The sequence below is a fragment of the Panulirus ornatus genome, chromosome 62 (assembly GCF_036320965.1).
Source record: "Panulirus ornatus isolate Po-2019 chromosome 62, ASM3632096v1, whole genome shotgun sequence".
Taxonomy (NCBI): domain Eukaryota; kingdom Metazoa; phylum Arthropoda; class Malacostraca; order Decapoda; family Palinuridae; genus Panulirus; species Panulirus ornatus.
Genome location: NC_092285.1, coordinates 11,774,978 through 11,792,762, shown reverse-complemented (window position 1 = coordinate 11,792,762; position 17,785 = coordinate 11,774,978). Strand labels below are relative to the sequence as shown.

The 17,785-nt window shown below is 38.9% G+C and overlaps 1 protein-coding gene across 6 annotated transcripts in view; it reads right to left on the bottom strand.

Moving 5' to 3' along the window:
• Window positions 1-6: 6 nt before the first annotated feature.
• Window positions 7-17,785, bottom strand: part of Cap-H2 (Chromosome associated protein H2) — a 46,620-nt gene continuing 28,841 nt past the window's right edge. For 4 of the 6 annotated variants that reach the window (XM_071656234.1, XM_071656236.1, XM_071656233.1 and 1 more), the window contains 3 exons: window positions 16,362-16,475; window positions 12,922-13,064; window positions 10,174-10,577 (listed from right to left, as the gene is read on the bottom strand). In XM_071656234.1, the coding sequence (XP_071512335.1) occupies window positions 10,403-10,577; window positions 12,922-13,064; window positions 16,362-16,475 (432 nt within the window). In that variant the 3' untranslated portion in view covers window positions 10,174-10,402. Of the gene's footprint in view, window positions 5,990-10,173; window positions 10,578-12,921; window positions 13,065-16,361; window positions 16,476-17,785 lie in introns of those variants that run through there. The other 2 variants (XR_011711920.1, XR_011711921.1) reach the window with 1 other exon arrangement.

Below are 17,785 nucleotides of genomic sequence, written 5' to 3'. Positions count from 1 at the left end.
CAAAAGTTCTTTCAAAATTATGTATTAAATTAATATCTTATGAACAATGGCAGTCAGGTACAGTGCTTGGGTCAAGCATATGCATCAACTTTCACTCATAGTTAGTTCATAACAGTCCCTACATAAGCTAAAAAACAACTCGTCCTTCAAAATAAACTAATATTGATATGAAATATATGAAAATGTAGTTGTCTTCCTATGCTTACATGTTTTTCCTTTTGTTACTGCTACTGCATCATCAATCAGCAGTCTTGGAAATATAATTATCTTTTTGTGGTAATGTATTCCTTAGAAAAAAAAGAAAAAAAAAAAAAAAAAAAAAAGCAAGATTGTAAACACACATGCCTTACTGAAGAAAATTTAATATTATTATCATAATTACTATACTTGATCGCAGTTTCCCGTGTCAACGAGGTAATGCCAGGAAACAAAAGAAGAAAGACCCATCCACTCCTATACACACATGTATACATACTTGATTGTTGCTTCCCATGTCAGCGAGATAGTGCCATGAAAAAAAGAACAGCCCATCCGCTCACATATACATGTATATACATAAATATCTAAACATGCATCAACATATACATATACATTTGTACATGTTCATACTTGCTTGTCCTCATCCATTCCTGATGCCATCCCGCCCCACAGGAAACAGCATCACCACCCTCAGCGTCAGAGGTAGCTCTAGGAAAACAGACAAAAAAGGGCTACATTCACTCACACTCAGTCCCTAGCTATCAAGTGTAATGCACTGAAACCACAGCTCCCTATCTACATTCAGGCCCCATAGGCCTTGCCATGGTTCACCCCAGACTTTTCACATGCCCTGGTCAAATTTTTATCTATAAAAGAAAAAAGAAATCCCTTTTGAAAGCACTGTGGAAGATGAAGTGGGGAGCTGGAGCATATGGGATTGCACTTGAATTTCTTCACAAGAGGGTGATTGTGTTGACCAGTAAGAGAGGATTTGCAAAGTATGAGTGGTTCATAGTGAGGTGCCTGAGGATTAGTGGAATAACAGTATAGCAACACTGTATATCAAGGCATAGGGATATAGAACAGTATTCTAATTACTGAGGTACAAGTCTGCTGAGTGTGGCTGGCAAGATGTATCAGAAAGTGGTGATAGAAGGTAGTGGCATACACAAAGCATTAGACTGGGAAGGAGTAATGTGGCTTCAAGAGTGGTGACTGAAGAATCTGATAAACTACTAAAGAGGGGGTAAATAAAATCAATGTAATCATAAGCACATGGATCATGAAATACATGGTTCCAGAGGAAAGCTATAAAAAGCAGCATGTGTACTAGTAGTCGAGAGGAGGGTGAGTGCTTCGGGATGAAGGTTGCATCTGCAGCAGGGAAGTGTGATTTAATCATGGCTATTTGATATGTTTATGAATCAGGTGGTGAGGGAAGTGAATGCAAGTGTCTCAGAGAGAGGGATGAGATATGCAGTTTGTTGGAGGTAAATGGGCCTGAAAGGTGAGTTAATTTTTGTTTGCTGATGAGACTGAGTGTAGGTGAGAGAGCTGAAGGGGGTGTGCTGAAATAGTTTGGACATATGGAGACAAATGATCAATGAAATGTTGAGAAAGAGGATATGTCAAAATAGAAGAGGATAAAGAGGAGGATACGACTGGGGATGGAAAGATGCTGTGTAAAAGATTCCAAATGCTTGAGACCTGAACATGCAGGAGGGTAAAAGGCATGCATAGGAGAGTAAACTGGAGTGATGTGCTATACAGGGGGTAACATTATGTCAATGGGCTAAACCAGGGTATGTGAAGCATCCAGAAGAAACCATGGGAAAGGTCTGTGGGGCCTGCAGTTTTGATTTATTTCACACTACAACTAGAAAATAAGAGTGAATGAGGACTTTCTTCCATTAAAACATTCAACTTAAGCTCAGGCAATGGCATAGTATATTGTAATTTACGTATCTGTGCATGAGCCACAGAGGTCAAAAATCCCTATTTGGAAATGAGTTATTTGTGAAGAACATATAGTATGACTAGATGGAATGAAGAAGGTAATAAGGCAATGTATGTGAGACTGGTTAAGGCAGGGAATGAAATGTGCAGTGATAGAGTGGGTGAAATGAAATACTTTGAGGTAGTTAGGGCATGTGGAAAGAATGCTAGATCAGGAGTTTACAAAGAAAGGGTATGATAGTATGATTAAAAGGGTTGGTGAGAGAAGACGACCCCTTACATGGGGAAATAGAGAAGAGCACTGGAGGGAGAGGATTGGGGGAAGATTGCAGGGAATGGGAAGGGACGCATGTATGAGTGGAGATTTCTGCTGGGGCCACGACCTTGATGGGAGTTCCTGGATGGAATGGGTGTCAAGACAAAGATTTTTTAGTAAGTTCTTCCCTAATTCATATACCTTTTTAAGAAATGCTCTTTATTTCAATCGTGTGTGATTTTCCTATTGCTCTTTTCCATTTCTGCTAAGACTTTCCTTATTCAAATAAGGTTCTCTATTAAGAATTACATTAAGCTGGTGGGTTTCTGTGTCATAATCCGGGCAGTTTTTGCTCAAGTTTTCATTCCATCTTGTTCTCCTGTATTCATATTTCCTATGTGTTTCATGTTCTTGCCAATGTTGGTTCACACCACTGTACCATTATGGTTTTTGCCGTAGATGATAAGTTTTTTCATACTTGATCATTTCATGTGTTAGTGAGGTCGCCTCAAAAACTGACAAAGAAAGGCCACATCTGCTCACATCCATTCTCTAGCTGTCATGTGCAATACCCTGAAACCACAGCTCCTTATCAACAACCAGGCCCCACAGAACTTTCCATGGTTTACTTGGATGCCTCACAAGCTCCGGTTCAGTCCACTGACAGCATGTCAGCCCCTGTATACCAAATGTCTATCTATAACTGATGCCTGTTCGCAAATGGAACTCCCTGAGGGGCATGGCCATAGAATCTAGTGAACCCCACTGCTGCTTCTTATCCTTTATTGCTTCATCCTTAAAGGGTCACCGGCAGAGGGCAACTTTAGTGGTGTTTGCAGAAGCTCTTACCTAACATTCCTGCTGACTACATCCACCAAATGCTCCTTCCCAATGGTTCTACCAACTACTACTATTGCTGCTATCATTTTGCCAAAAGCCAGGGCAAGCACACACTACTCACCACAAGGAAACCTAGAGTCAAAAAGAATGAGTTGTGTGAGTTCAATGTTAAGTGACAAGGAGAGATTGTATGTTTGCATGAGGGAGAAAGAAAAGACAGCTACCTGGGTCAGAGAAGTGTAACTTGACAGCCACTAAGTGCTGGCTCACTACGCAGCTGTCTTCAACCCTCCTGATACTCAGGCGGGGAGTAAGGGTAATACACCTTCCTGGTCATTGGCTGCCTACCAACAACTAATTGTATATCACATCATTTCACATCACTCTATCCTGTGCATGCCTTTCACCCTCCTGCATGTTCAGGCCCATATTACTCAGAATCTTTTTCACTCCATTCCATCTCTGGTCTCTCATTTTCCTTGTTCCCTCCACTTCTTGTACATACATCCTCTTCACATATATATATCCTTTCTTCACTCATTCTTTCCATATGACCAAACTATTTCAGCACCCTCAACCAGTCTTTTTTATTACCACACATCTCTCATCCTTTCTTTAGTTACTGAACAAAAAACACCTCACACCATGTCCTCAAACATTTCATTTCAAACACATCCACCCTCCTCCACACTGCCTTATCTATAGCCCATGCCTCGCATCCATATTATACTGCTTGCCGTCCCAGATAACATTATCTCCTTCCACACATTTTTAAGTGCTTCCAGAGCCTTCACTCCATCATATTTTGGTCTTTCTTGACTGTTTTTTCTGTGGCTTCTCTACTGAGTTCACTATTTCTCCAATTATTTTTTGACTTTTTATTCCCGTGCTTCTGTCTCTGCTCTTCATGAAATGGTCTCCATCTCCATTAAATCTTTCTGCAGGTCTATTACCATATCTATTGTAATTGTTATTCCCTCTCCATTCTGCAATTCCATTGTTTTCTTAACTGGTTATTGAATTTTCTTATACTCCACTGGAACTGGATGTTTAAGTTTAAAACTACATTTCTCCTTATTCCTATACCCTTGATCATTCATATCATAAAAAGATATCTATTTGGGTTTTGCTTTGTGGGTGCATGAACCTATATTCATATCCAATTTGCATATCTGAAATTTGTCATTTCTATCACAGATTTCTAGGTGGGCACATTAACATATTTCTGTTTACATCCTCTGGCATCAAGTTCTAAAACGGAATTCTTTCATACACAGCTTGGTGTTACTACACTCACACTTATCAAAATGTTTGTGTTATCAATATGTTAACTATCTCCTGAATTTTTCATTTGCTACCATATTCATAAATTTTCTAAACCTGATAATTTCATTATCTCTACTGGAAATTGCGACTGCATGAAAAACGGCATTACTTATATTTGCAAATTCATTCTTAGTCACCAACTTCTAAGACATACTGATTTCTGACTCATTTAGTTTTGAAAAATCGAAATTTCTTCATCACTAATGACTGATATATCTGCTTTATAATTTTTCTAATTCAAAAACCCTTCACTAATTAATTTCAAGCTTTTTTTTTTTTTGTTTTTTCTGAACAATAAATTCTTTACGCATTCAATTTCAAGCTAACTCCCAAGCCTCTTTATTTCTCTTAATATAACAAGTTTCAGGGGAAGACGTAAAGGGAAACAGAAGGATGGAGTGAAAGACAACGAGTTATCAGGGTTTGAACATTTAGAAGGGTAAGAGCAGTGCATAGCACTAAACACAATGAGCAATGTGCTCTACTAGTAGAGTTGTGTGTCATGAGTTGAACTAGACTACATGAAGTGGTCAGAGAATGGATACGAATGAATTTAGGCTGTTCTTTGTCTGTTAATGGCATTACTTCACTAATGCAGAAAACAACAAACAAATATTGAAAAGAAGTATATGACAGAAAAGATTATGCATGACTGCAAGAGACTGGATGGAGATGAATGAGGTCATTTCTTCATCTGTTCCTAATGTTACCTAACTGATGTGGCAAATGGCAATCATGAATGAAAAAAAGAAAGAATGGAAAGAAAGATGTTAAGCAACGGTAATATTCAAAGGAAGTGCTTTGACAGAAAATGAAATACATTTCAACACTTGCAACGTAGACTACACTTTCAACACACTTTATATTGACTTTAAAATGGAATACTTTCACCTCGGCACAAAGAACAAAGAAATTCTATGATGAGAAATAACTTTGTATCCTACCAAACCATGACAAATAGGCTGAAAGGGTATACAACCACACCATGACAAATAGGTTGAAAGATTGTCATTATTTGGGTGTAATCTGAATTGTGGGAAAAACCTATGACCTTCCAAACTTCAACGATGTATTCCCAAACCCAAAGCATTTGGCCTCGAACAAAACATTCACATCCCTTAATTTTCTTTTCTCTTATAACCCAGTTGCTGGCAGGTTTCAAAGTCTGGGTTATGGAGGACCTGGCATTCAGTGTCCAGGTAGAGAAAGATGCATTGCAAAATTCTTACAGGACAGTTAACATGTAATTTTCTGGCACCAGTTTTAAAGCTAACTGATTAAAATATATATCTGTGTGATTTTAGTTCATCTACAAAATACCTCAAAATATCACATACATTACTAAAATGTAAAGCATTTCCAACCTATATTGGACATAAATCTTTGTACAAGGAAAATGGCCACAAACTTTTTATTCATGTATAAAACATCACCTGTCTAAGTGATATGAAATGGTTCAGTGCTTTTCATGCTCTGCAAACATACACATTATTTACTATTAAAGACTAGTTTGTAAAAATTTAACAGTGAATGTGTACTTTATCTTTTACAGAAACAATTTTACTTAGCTGTTATAAAGTGGTTAATCAAATAAAACTTGGACATCCATTGGGGGAAGGTCAGGCTGTTCCCCTGGAATGAAATAAAATATTCATGAAAAACAAATAAATACTTCTGACATATCTATTCTTTCATGAAAAAATAACGTTGCATTCTTTAATGAATGGGTTAGAAAATGTTCCTTTTTTGTGTGTGAATGCAGTAAAATTTTTCGACTGATGATATTCTTTATCTATTCGGTAAAGTTTAATAATCATCTCCAAATTCAGAAAAAAATTAAATACTAGTTACTCGATATTCTTACAAAGCCAATCTGCCACATTTTCTAGACGCTGACTACTATACAAATATTTCTAAAACATATACGATATAAATGCAATAATCATTTTCATACATGTTTGATATTTCCAGCATAAGTGCACTCAATTCCAGAAAAGATGACTGCGCCATAGAGGATGAATGATTCTAATTTAACTCTTTCCTCTGCTCCTTCCTTTAGAAAGTAATACAGGAAGGGAAAATTTCCAGTCACCTGCTCATGCCATTCTTATTTACCTATGACACACAGGAAACATGTGGGCAGTATTCTTTCTCTTTATCACCAGGTACAGGGGAGAAATAATACATATATAACACAATTTCGGTTCAAATGTGGTGTCTGTGCTTATCTAAACACCTGGTGCATGCCTCAGGGACCCCGAGACCCTAAATTCTACTGTAATGTGGCTCAAGGTATGTCTCTGATCTACCACACTTTTCCTGTTTCATCTACTACTCTCCTATCTCTGTGCTTATCTAAACACCTGGTGCATGCCTCAGGGACCCCGAGACCCTAAATTCTACTGTAATGTGGCTCAAGGTATGTCTCTGATCTACCACACTTTTCCTGTTTCATCTACTACTCTCCTATCTCTACAAATTTCACATCTTTCTTCAACTATCTAAACGCCTTCCTTGAAACTGTGGCATCCTTTCACCGGCAAACTAAGATTTCACAGTTGAATTTCTCCCACATGGATGGTGAGGGGATTGGAGCCTTCACATTCTCCTTTCTTAGTGATCTACCTATATTCCTGACTGCTGTGACCACTTTGCCAATATTCTGGATCTGTTTTTCACCTCTTCTCTATACCACAGCAACTAAACAATGTTGCCCCAAACTGATTCATCTCATCACACTCTCATAAGTGTAACTATTTTAACAGAACCTCCCCCCTCCATCAGCCCCTCCTAAACATAAATATTGGCACTTCAATAAAGCTGCATGGAATAACTTACGAAGATACTTTTCTACTTTTCTTCCTTAAGTTATTGTCTATGTGGTGATGCTTCTGCCTCTCCCAAACTTACTGAGGTTATTGTTGCGGGAATGGAAGCATTTATCCCCTCTTCCTCCAAAGTGACTACTTTTCCAATCCATGGTTCAACTATTCCTGTTCTGAGGTCAGGCATATCAAGCTTGGAAAAACTCTCCTTTCTCAGACTCCCATTCAGCACTGATTACTGCCCATAATCATTACAAGTATGTTATCGTGGGGCAAGCATTCCTTTATTCATAGGAAGAATGATAACCTCTTCTTGTCATCCACTGATAGGTCTTTCTCATCTCTAGCTACAGGCATCACTATCAACTTCTGTTGTTATACCTTTCCATTCTGATGGTACTATAGCTGTCTCTCCTAGACAAAAAGGAACTCTGGTTTCTTCTCCTCAATCTTAGATGATTCTATCATTCCTTCATCCTACTGCTCCTCTTACTAATCCTACAACCTTCCTGTGATCTGTTTTCAAAGCCTGAAAAGCACATCTTTGGACACAAGCAAGGCTTATGGTCCTGATGGCATCCATCCCAGTGTAATGGTAGTAGTGGTCAGTTGGAACATAAGGTAGAAGCCCACTGGAGTTCACTATTTATGGAGATTCTTTTACAATGGCCACTCCCATGAGGAAGTTCCAGAAGGGAACAGGCATCACAGATATAAATACACTCATGTGCTGTTGTCTCAACACAGCATTCCTCCAAATCATTCTACTCCTCTCACTCATCTGCATCTTGTCTTGACACAACCTCAATAAACTCAGACTTTAGCAGGATATCTTATTGGGACAGACAAAATCTGGTCAAGCTTAATGCCCCCAAGACCCAATTTCTACCTCCTCTATAAAAAAAATCCTCAACTTTCTTCTCTCCTTTGATGGTTATGTAATTCCAACTCTTGATTCAATGAACATACTTGGCAATATGGCAACATCCACTCTTTCTTGGATACCTCACATTATGGAAAGAGCTAAGTCTGCCTCTAAAAAAACCAAGAGTCCTGTTTAGATGTAGAAATTTCTGTTCTTACAGTCATTCCTTTGTTTATGTAAAAAGGATTAATTCATCCATGTTATGGAGTACTGCTTTCATATCTGGGGCAATTCTAGCTATGTGTCTTTACAAGACAGAGTTAAGCTGAAAATGGTCTGACATATAAACCATCTCAGGATAACTTCAAAACGTAGCCCACTTGTTCTATACTGCAATGTTAGTTCACTTTCTCTCTCCTAAAAGTATACTTCTGGTTTCTGCTCCAGAGACCTGGTTGCTTGTGTGCCCCCATCACTAGCTAGACCATGCAATATTCAACAAGCTGCAGCATCACATGGATTACTATGTAGCTGTTGGCAACTCAAGGATGGGCTGGTTTGATAATTTTGCTCCCTACACCTTGAAGCAATGAAACATTCTACCCTCTCATGTCTTTCCCAATAACTATAACTTTTACTTAGCTCATTTTGACATCTGTTTTCCATTTCCTCCAAATCTGTATATTCTTTCCCTTGCCTCTTCTTTTTCCCTTTCATTAACTTGTTTCAATTAAGGCCTGGCCTTGATGTGGGGTTTTGTCCATGACTGTTGCCTCCAATGGAAGAGATAGAGAGAGAGCAGACACAAGTCATAGGGTGGGTGTAGGGAGTGAAGGTTCTAAGGAAACGGAAATGAATGGAAAAAGAGGACATTATCTGGGAGGGCAAAAAATGGGTATGTTTGAAAGTATAGTAGTCACAACATGATGCAAGGTATGAGCTGTAGATGAGGATGTGCAAAGGAGGGTGAGCGTCGGAAATGAAATCTATGGTTGATTGAGTAAGAAAGAAACGGATAAATAAAAGGTGTGGTAATTAACAGGGTGGTTGAAAGAGATGAAGAGGGTGGAATGAAATGGTTTGGACATATGGAAAGAATGAATGAAGAGAATTTGACAGAGGACAAGTGTCAAAGTGGAGTGAACACGTAGAAGGAAAGACCAGTGGCGATGGAAGGATGGAGTGAACAATTCTTTGAGTGACTGGGGTCTGAACATTCAGGAGAGTCAAAGGAATGTATAGGATAGAGTGAACTGGAATGATGTATACAGGAGTTAATGGCCTGAACTAGGGCATGTGAAGTGGCTAGGGGAAACCACTTGGAGGTCTGTAGGGCCTGGTTGTGCATAGGAAGCTGCAGTTTTGGTGTATTATGCATGACAGCTAGGGAATGGATGTGAGTTAAAGTTTTCCTTAGTCTGTTCCTGGTGCTACCTCACTAATGCAAGAAACAACTATCAAGTATGGAAAAAAATATATCTTTTTCATACTTGATAACTGTTTCCCATGTTAGTGCCAGGAAAAGCAATCTTAAACTCACAACTTAGAGGACGACAAGATTGCCTTCTTATTTCTCCTCTAGTGTTCTTTTGTTCTACGGACAATGTCACAAAACTCAGAAATCTACTATTTTCAAAAATAATTTTAAAGAACTTCAATTTTCAAAATAAAAAAAGGTTTAAGATTCAGATTACTGCAGAGCCACCTTAAACCATTTAACAAACCACAGAATTTGTAAAATATTTACAAAGGACAAAAGATTTAAACCCGATACACTTCTTAAGGGATGAAAAAATAACACAATCTAATAAAACCAGTGATACAAGAGTAATTATCATAAAACTGATTGTACTTTGGGTGCTAACTTATCTTGTGATGACCTAATGACAAGGATTTACTTATGCACTATCTAGTGAATAAAAATAATAGATTATTTGTACAGTCTTAGATACAGCTTAAGGACTAGCAGTTGTGATAAATAGTTAACAGTGCATTTGCACTGAAACCACAATTCAACTAAACTGAATCTCATTAAAACAATTTATTTCATGTTTCCACTGGATCACATCTTCAAATATAACCAGAAGTAATGTCTGTGACTTTGAGGTCTAGATGAAAAACATAAGTCATTCCAAGGGTTTGCATTTTTATCTCAAATATTACATTTCCAAACATGTTTGGTCCTTTGACTTTCAAATATTACTAAATACTTTTTAAACAAGAATAAAAATAGATCATATACCCTCTATAAATATGAACTAGTAGTATAAAAATAATACTCACAGAGAATGACTCAAAAGTAAGGCACTGTAGCTCATTAATCAATACTCTACATAATAAATGTGATCATCTTGGTCATCTTTTGGTTTTAACTCTGCATTTGGTGGACTTCTTAGAATTAAACTGAACATTATCAGCCAATGTGATCTGTGTTATGTCAGCACAGATAGGTGAAGGTTCTCCAGATGATATCCTTGTCTCATCAAGTAAGGATTTTGGCTGGTGCTTTGCTTTGGCACAACTCTTTCGTCTGAAATAATGAAAATTCAATACATCTTTTCATAAAGAAACTTTTCCAGTTAGCAAAGACTTCCACAGGCACCACTCTAAGTGTAAGCTAAGGAAACAATGATCCTTGAACTTGCCAAACAGTATTCTGCTAAACACAATAAATCATCATGGTCACATAATTAAGCAAAAGTGACTTCAGCAAGCAAGTTCCCTGAAGCCTGGCCTAACAGTTTGCAATTCTGATAAGCAATTGACAAATTCTCAGTAACAGCACCAATATTCATCTTAGCTATGCTGGTATGTGGGATGCAATTCCTAAGGCAGTTATGGCTCTGCATATAAAAGGCAGGAGCAGCAAAGCCACTAGTACTCCACATCCACCAAAATGAACAAAAACTGTCTTGATCTAAAGAATGTGGCTGCACTAATTGAGATGTGAGCCAAGTGAGTGACTTTAATACAAGGGGGACAATGATGTTGAGGGACTGAACCAGGGTATATGAAGCAACTGGGGGAAACCACAGAAAGACCTGCGGGGCTTGATTCTGGTTGGGGGTTCTCATATCTGTGCATTATGCACGACAGTTATGGAGTCGATGCGAGAAAATGAGGAATCTGGAAAACAGTGCAAACATATGTGAATATTTTCTTTCTTTCACACTTGGTCACCATTTCATGCTTTAATGACATAATGCCAGGGACAGACAAAGAAAGGCCGCAGCTGCTTACATCCATTCTCTGGCTGTCAAATGTAATGCATCAAAACCAAAGATCTCTATCCACAAACAGGCTCCAGAGTCCTTTTATGATTTACCCCAAATGCTCTACATGCCATGGTTCAGTCCAGTGACAGCACATTAACATCTGAATACCACATCATTCCAATTCACTTTATCCCATGCTCGCCAATCTTCTATTGCCGCTTCTTTCATCGTAACCCTTTTCTTCTTTTTACATGCCATTCTTCAGTTCATCCACAGTTTTCTATCACTAGGGATTTTCTATTTTGTATTTGTCATTGTTCTTTTCTCCTAAATGATTATTTGGCTTCGTTTCTTGCAGTATATATTTTTGTTTGTCACCTTGTTACTATATTTGAAGTTCACATTCCAACTTGTGTTTAAAATATTGTCAATGATCTTTTTACACTCTGAATTATCACAGTGAAAATCTATACCATTCAACCTGTTGTTCTCTATTACAGTAATGTGTTTGCATAGATTCATTCATCTCCATTTTACATGCTGCAGTGATTTCTATATCACAACAGACTTGTATTATTTGCATCTATATCTGGAAACCGGGGTCAACGTGCTGTCAATGGATTGAACCAAGGCATGTGAAGCGTCTGGGGTAAACCATGGAAAGTTCTGTGGGGCCTGGATGTGGAAAGGGAGCTGTGGTTTCGGTGCATTATTACATGACAGCTAGAGACTGAGTTTTAATGAATAGGGCCTTTGTTGTCTTTTCCTGGTGCTACCTCGCACACATGAGGGGGGAGGGGGTTGTTATTTCATGTGTCGCGAGGTGGCAATGGGAATACATAAAGGCAGACAGTATGAATTATGTGCATGTGTATATATGTATATGTCTGTGTGTGTATATATATGTGTACATTGAGATGTATAGGTATGTATATTTGTGTGTTTGGACGTGTATGTATATACATGTGTAGGTGGGTGGGTTGGGCCATTCTTTCGTCTGTTTCCTTGCGACAAAGCAAAATGAATAAATAAATAAATAATCTGAAAACAATGCCATGTTACTTGTACAAACAAGATATACTACACTGGTCAATCTCATTCCTCTGTGGTTCATCAGCAAAAGGCTGAATGAATTAATGAAATCAATACGTATTTAGAACTGCTCTGTTTCACCTGCTGATACATTATTCTTTATAACTAAGGTACATTATTAACTAAAACACTACTCCTCTAGCCCTATTTTTTACAATCTTAGCACTTTTGAGCAAAGATTCCCAATATCATAAATCAAAAAGGTCAAAAACACTGACTAGGAAACTTGTTTTGAAAAAAAAAAGAGAAAAAAAAAAATAGAGCACTGTCTTCTAAATTTAGCACTGATGCATGGACATTACATTAAAATGGTGGGGGTACCTGACTATCTAGAATGTAGCCATAGCTCCCAATCAGCTAGATTTGTTTGCATTAGTTTCATAATGATAGATATCACTGCCTACTCGACTTCTCAGAGGCTGGATTACAGCAAAAACCTGTCACCTGGGAATGATAATACCATATCATTCAGGTTATCTTGTTTTGAAAATGTCTGTATAAAGCTCACACTAACAGACTGATGATGGAAGATGCTTCTCTTGCTGTGTCAACTACCCTAAAACTTACTTAGGTGGAGATGCCTGAGATGGTGCCGCATATCCCTCAAGTTCTTCATGGTGTCGCATGCGGGTGAGAAGAGTCAATTCAAGACAATCCATTGCTAAATCACCAGGTTCTGATTCACTCAGCTCTATATTATACGTATTTGCCTGAAAGAAAACTCTGTTCAGTATTTCAATAATTTTTTGATTTATCATTGAACTCTTTCAAATAAAATATTTGTTGTTAGCATTCCTTCCCATCATAGGAAGGTCTGTGCAGTGAAAACATTCTTTAAATTCTATTACCCTCCTGCTTTATTTTTTCAAAAGGAACAGAGAAAGGGACCAAGTAAGGAGTTTCCCTCTAAGGCTCAGTTATCTGTCCTTGATGCTACCTCGCTAATGTGGGAAATGGTGAGCATGCATGAAAAAAAATCATACTGATTGCAGATTCCTGTGTCAGCGAAGTAGCACCAGGAAACAGATAAAAAAAGACATCCACGCACATCAACATTTCTTTTCTGTAAATATTCGCTATTTCCCGCATTAGCAAGGTAGTGTCATGAACAGATGACATGCATACACATACATAAATACATATGTACATATTCTTACACATAAAATCTTTATAAAATAAATTTACCAACACTGGAAAGCTTAAGTTTCTAACATAATGAGCCATCAAACTTGAAGTTTTAGGGAAGCAGGTGCTGTTTGGCATGAAACTTATCTGTTGTGCATAGAGGAAAACCACAGTGAATGTGTAAAGGGGAAAAAGTATCATATACTTCTTTACATAAGTTGCAAAAGATACACAACCAGAAAAATATCAGGATGATATGACTAATTATATTCAGCCCAAAGGGTTGTATATTTCAAGATTACAATGATGGAAAAAACTCGTACAGTTAATTTCTTAAAAAAAAGTAATCAAGTGAAAAAACGAGTGTGAACGAATGTGGCCTATTTTGTCTGTTTTCCTGGCACTACCTCACTGAAGCAGGGGTGTGGTGATGCTGGGGCGGGGTAGCAACAGGAATGGATGAAGGCAGGCAAGTACGAATATGTACAAGTGTTTATATGTCGATGGCTGTGTGTGTGTATGTATATGTGCTTGTATGGGTGTTTAAGATGGAGTGAAAAAGATTTTGTGTGATCGGGGCCTGAACATGCAGGAGGGTGAAAGGAGGGCAAGGAATAGAGTGAATTGGATCGATGTGGTATACCAGGGGTTGACGTGCTGTCAGTGGATTGAATCAGGGCATGTGAAGCGTCTGGGGTAAACCATGGAAAGCTGTGTATGTATGTATATTTGCGTGTGTGGACGTATGTATATACATGTGTATGGGGGTGGGTTGGGCCAATTCTTTCGTCTGCTTCCTTGCGCTACCTCGCAAACGCGGGAGACAGCGGAAAAAAAAAAAAAAAAAAAAAAAAAAAAAAATATATATATATATATATATATATATATATATATATATATATATATATATTTTTATCGAGGATGTAAGGCATGTGTACGTGTAGGAAGAGAGGAAAGTGATTGGTTCTCAGTGAATGTAGGTTTGCAGCAGGGGTGTGTGATGTCTCCATGGTTGTTTAATTTGTTTATGGATGGGGTTGTTAGGGAGGTGAATGCAAGAGTTTTGGAAAGAGGGGCAAGTATGAAGTCTGTTGGGGATGAGAGAGCTTGGGAAGTGAGTCAGTTGTTGTTCGCTGATGATACAGCGCTGGTGGCTGATTCATGTGAGAAACTGCAGAAGCTGGTGACTGAGTTTGGTAAAGTGTGTGAAAGAAGAAAGTTAAGAGTAAATGTGAATAAGAGCAAGGTTATTAGGTACAGTAGGGTTGAGGGTCAAGTCAATTGGGAGGTGAGTTTGAATGGAGAAAAACTGGAGGAAGTGAAGTGTTTTAGATATCTGGGAGTGGATCTGGCAGCGGATGGAAACATGGAAGCGGAAGTGGATCATAGGGTGGGGGAGGGGGCGAAAATTCTGGGAGCCTTGAAGAATGTGTGGAAGTCGAGAACATTATCTCGGAAAGCAAAAATGGGTATGTTTGAAGGAATAGTGGTTCCAACAATGTTGTATGGTTGCGAGGCGTGGACTATAGATAGAGTTGTGCGCAGAAGGATGGATGTGCTGGAAATGAGATGTTTGAGGACAATGTGTGGTGTGAGGTGGTTTGATCGAGTAAGTAACGTAAGGGTAAGAGAGATGTGTGGAAATAAAAAGAGCGTGGTTGAGAGAGCAGAAGAGGGTGTTTTGAAATGGTTTGGTCACATGGAGAGAATGAGTGAGGAAAGATTGACCAAGAGGATATATGTGTCGGAGGTGGAGGGAACGAGGAGAAGAGGGAGACCAAATTGGAGGTGGAAAGATGGAGTGAAAAAGATTTTGTGTGATCGGGGCCTGAACATGCAGGAGGGTGAAAGGAGGGCAAGGAATAGAGTGAATTGGAGCGATGTGGTATACCGGGGTTGACGTGCTGTCAGTGGATTGAATCAAGGCATGTGAAGCGTCTGGGGTAAACCATGGAAAGCTGTGTAGGTATGTATATTTGCGTGTGTGGATGTATGTATATACATGTGTATGGGGGTGGGTTGGGCCATTTCTTTCGTGTTTCCTTGCGCTACCTCGCAAACGCGGGAAAAAAAAAAAAAAAAAAAAAAAAAAAAATATATATATATATATATATATATATATATATATATATATGTGGAGGGGCCATTCTTTGTCTGTTTCCTGGCACTACCTCAATGATGCAGGAAACAGCGAACAAGTATAATAATATATCAATATATATATATATTTTTTTATTATACTTTGTTGCTGTCTCCCGCGTTTGCGAGGTAGCGCAAGGAAACAGACGAAAGAAATGGCCCAACCCCCCCATACACATGTATATACATACGTCCACACACGCAAATATACATACCTACACAGCTTTCCATGGTTTACCCCAGACGCTTCACATGCCTTGATTCAATCCACTGACAGCATGTCAACCCCGGTATACCACATCGCTCCAATTCACTCTATTCCTTGCCCTCCTTTCACCCTCCTGCATGTTCAGGCCCCGATCACACAAAATCTTTTTCACTCCATCTTTCCACCTCCAATTTGGTCTCCCTCTTCTCCTCGTTCCCTCCACCTCCGACACATATATCCTCTTGGTCAATCTTTCCTCACTCATTCTCTCCATGTGCCCAAACCACTTCAAAACACCCTCTTCTGCTCTCTCAACCACGCTCTTTTTATTTCCACACATCTCTCTTACCCTTATGTTACTCACTCGATCAAACCACCTCACACCACACATTGTCCTCAAACATCTCATTTCCAGCACATCCATCCTCCTGCGCACAACTGTATCCATAGCCCACGCCTCGCAACCATACAACATTGTTGGAACCACTATAATAATAATAATAACAATACATAGAGAGAAAGAGACCACCCTTACCAACATGAGACAGGAAAGGAAGAGGCGAGATACTTCACGGGGATCCCGATTCTTTGCCAAATCACTGAAAGGTATTGTTTGCTTCCTTCCATTATCCGGGAAATAACTTAACACCTGGAATAAAAAGTTGGAATGTTAAACTCTTAACAATAAAAATACAGTCCTGGATTTAAAGTAACTTATTTCCTCAATGTATCTGAGCTAAATTTTGCACATGTAATCCTGCTCTTTGGCAGAAAACCACACACTGAATACATACTCCAAAGGTGTATACATATGTCTGAAGGAATAGTAGTTACAACAATATCATATGGTTGCGAGGCATGGGTTACAAGTAGGGTTGTGCGGAGGAGGGTGGATGTGTTGGAAATGAAATGTTAGAGGACAATGAGTGGTGTGAGGTGGTTTGATGAAGTACAGAATGTGAGGGTAAGAGAGATGCGTGGAAATAAAAAGTGTGGTTGAGAGAGAAGAAGAGGGTGTGTTGAAGTGGTTTGGACACATGGAGAGAATGAGTGAGGAAAGGTTGACAAAGAGGATATATGTGTCAAAGGAGGAGGGAACAAGGAGAAGCAGGAGACCAAATTGGAGGAGGAAGGATGGAGTGAAAAAGAGTTTAAGTGATCAGGGCCTGAACATACAGGAGGATGAGAGGTGTGCAAGGAATAGAGTGAATTGGAACGATGTGGTAGACTAGGGTCGACGTGATGTCAATGGAATGAACCAGGGCATGTGAAACATCTAGGGTTAATCATGGAAAGGTCTGTAAGGCGTGGATGTGGATAGGGAACTGTGGTTTCAGTGCATTACACGACTGCTAGAGACTGAGCATGAACAAATGTGGCCCTTTCTTGTCTGCTTTCTTGATGCTACCTCGGTGAAGCAGGGGGTAGCGATGCTATTTCCTGTGGGGCGGGGTAGTGCCAAGAATGGATGAAGGCAAGCAAGTATGAATATGTACATGTGTATATATGTATGCGTCTGTGTATGTATGTATATGTGCATTTATGTATATATATACATGTGAATATGAGTGGATGGGCCATTCTTCCCTGTTTCCTGGCGCTACCTCACAGACGCAGGAATTAGTGATCAAGTGTAATCAAATATAAAAATAAATATTAGGTTCAGTAGGGGTGAGGGAAAAGTAAATTGTGTGGTAAGTTTGAATGGAGAAAAAGTGGAGTGTTTTAGATGTATGGGAATGGATTTAGCAGTAGATGGAACCATGTTAACGGTAGTAAGTGACACGGTGGGGGAGGGGGAGAAGGTTCTGGGAGTGTTGAAGAATATGTGGATGGCAAGAACGTTATCTCAAAGAGCAAAAATGGGTATGTTATACAGTTACAAGGCATGGGCTATAGATAATAGGGTTGTGCGGAGGATGGTGGATATGTTGGAAATGAAATGTTTGAGGACAATAT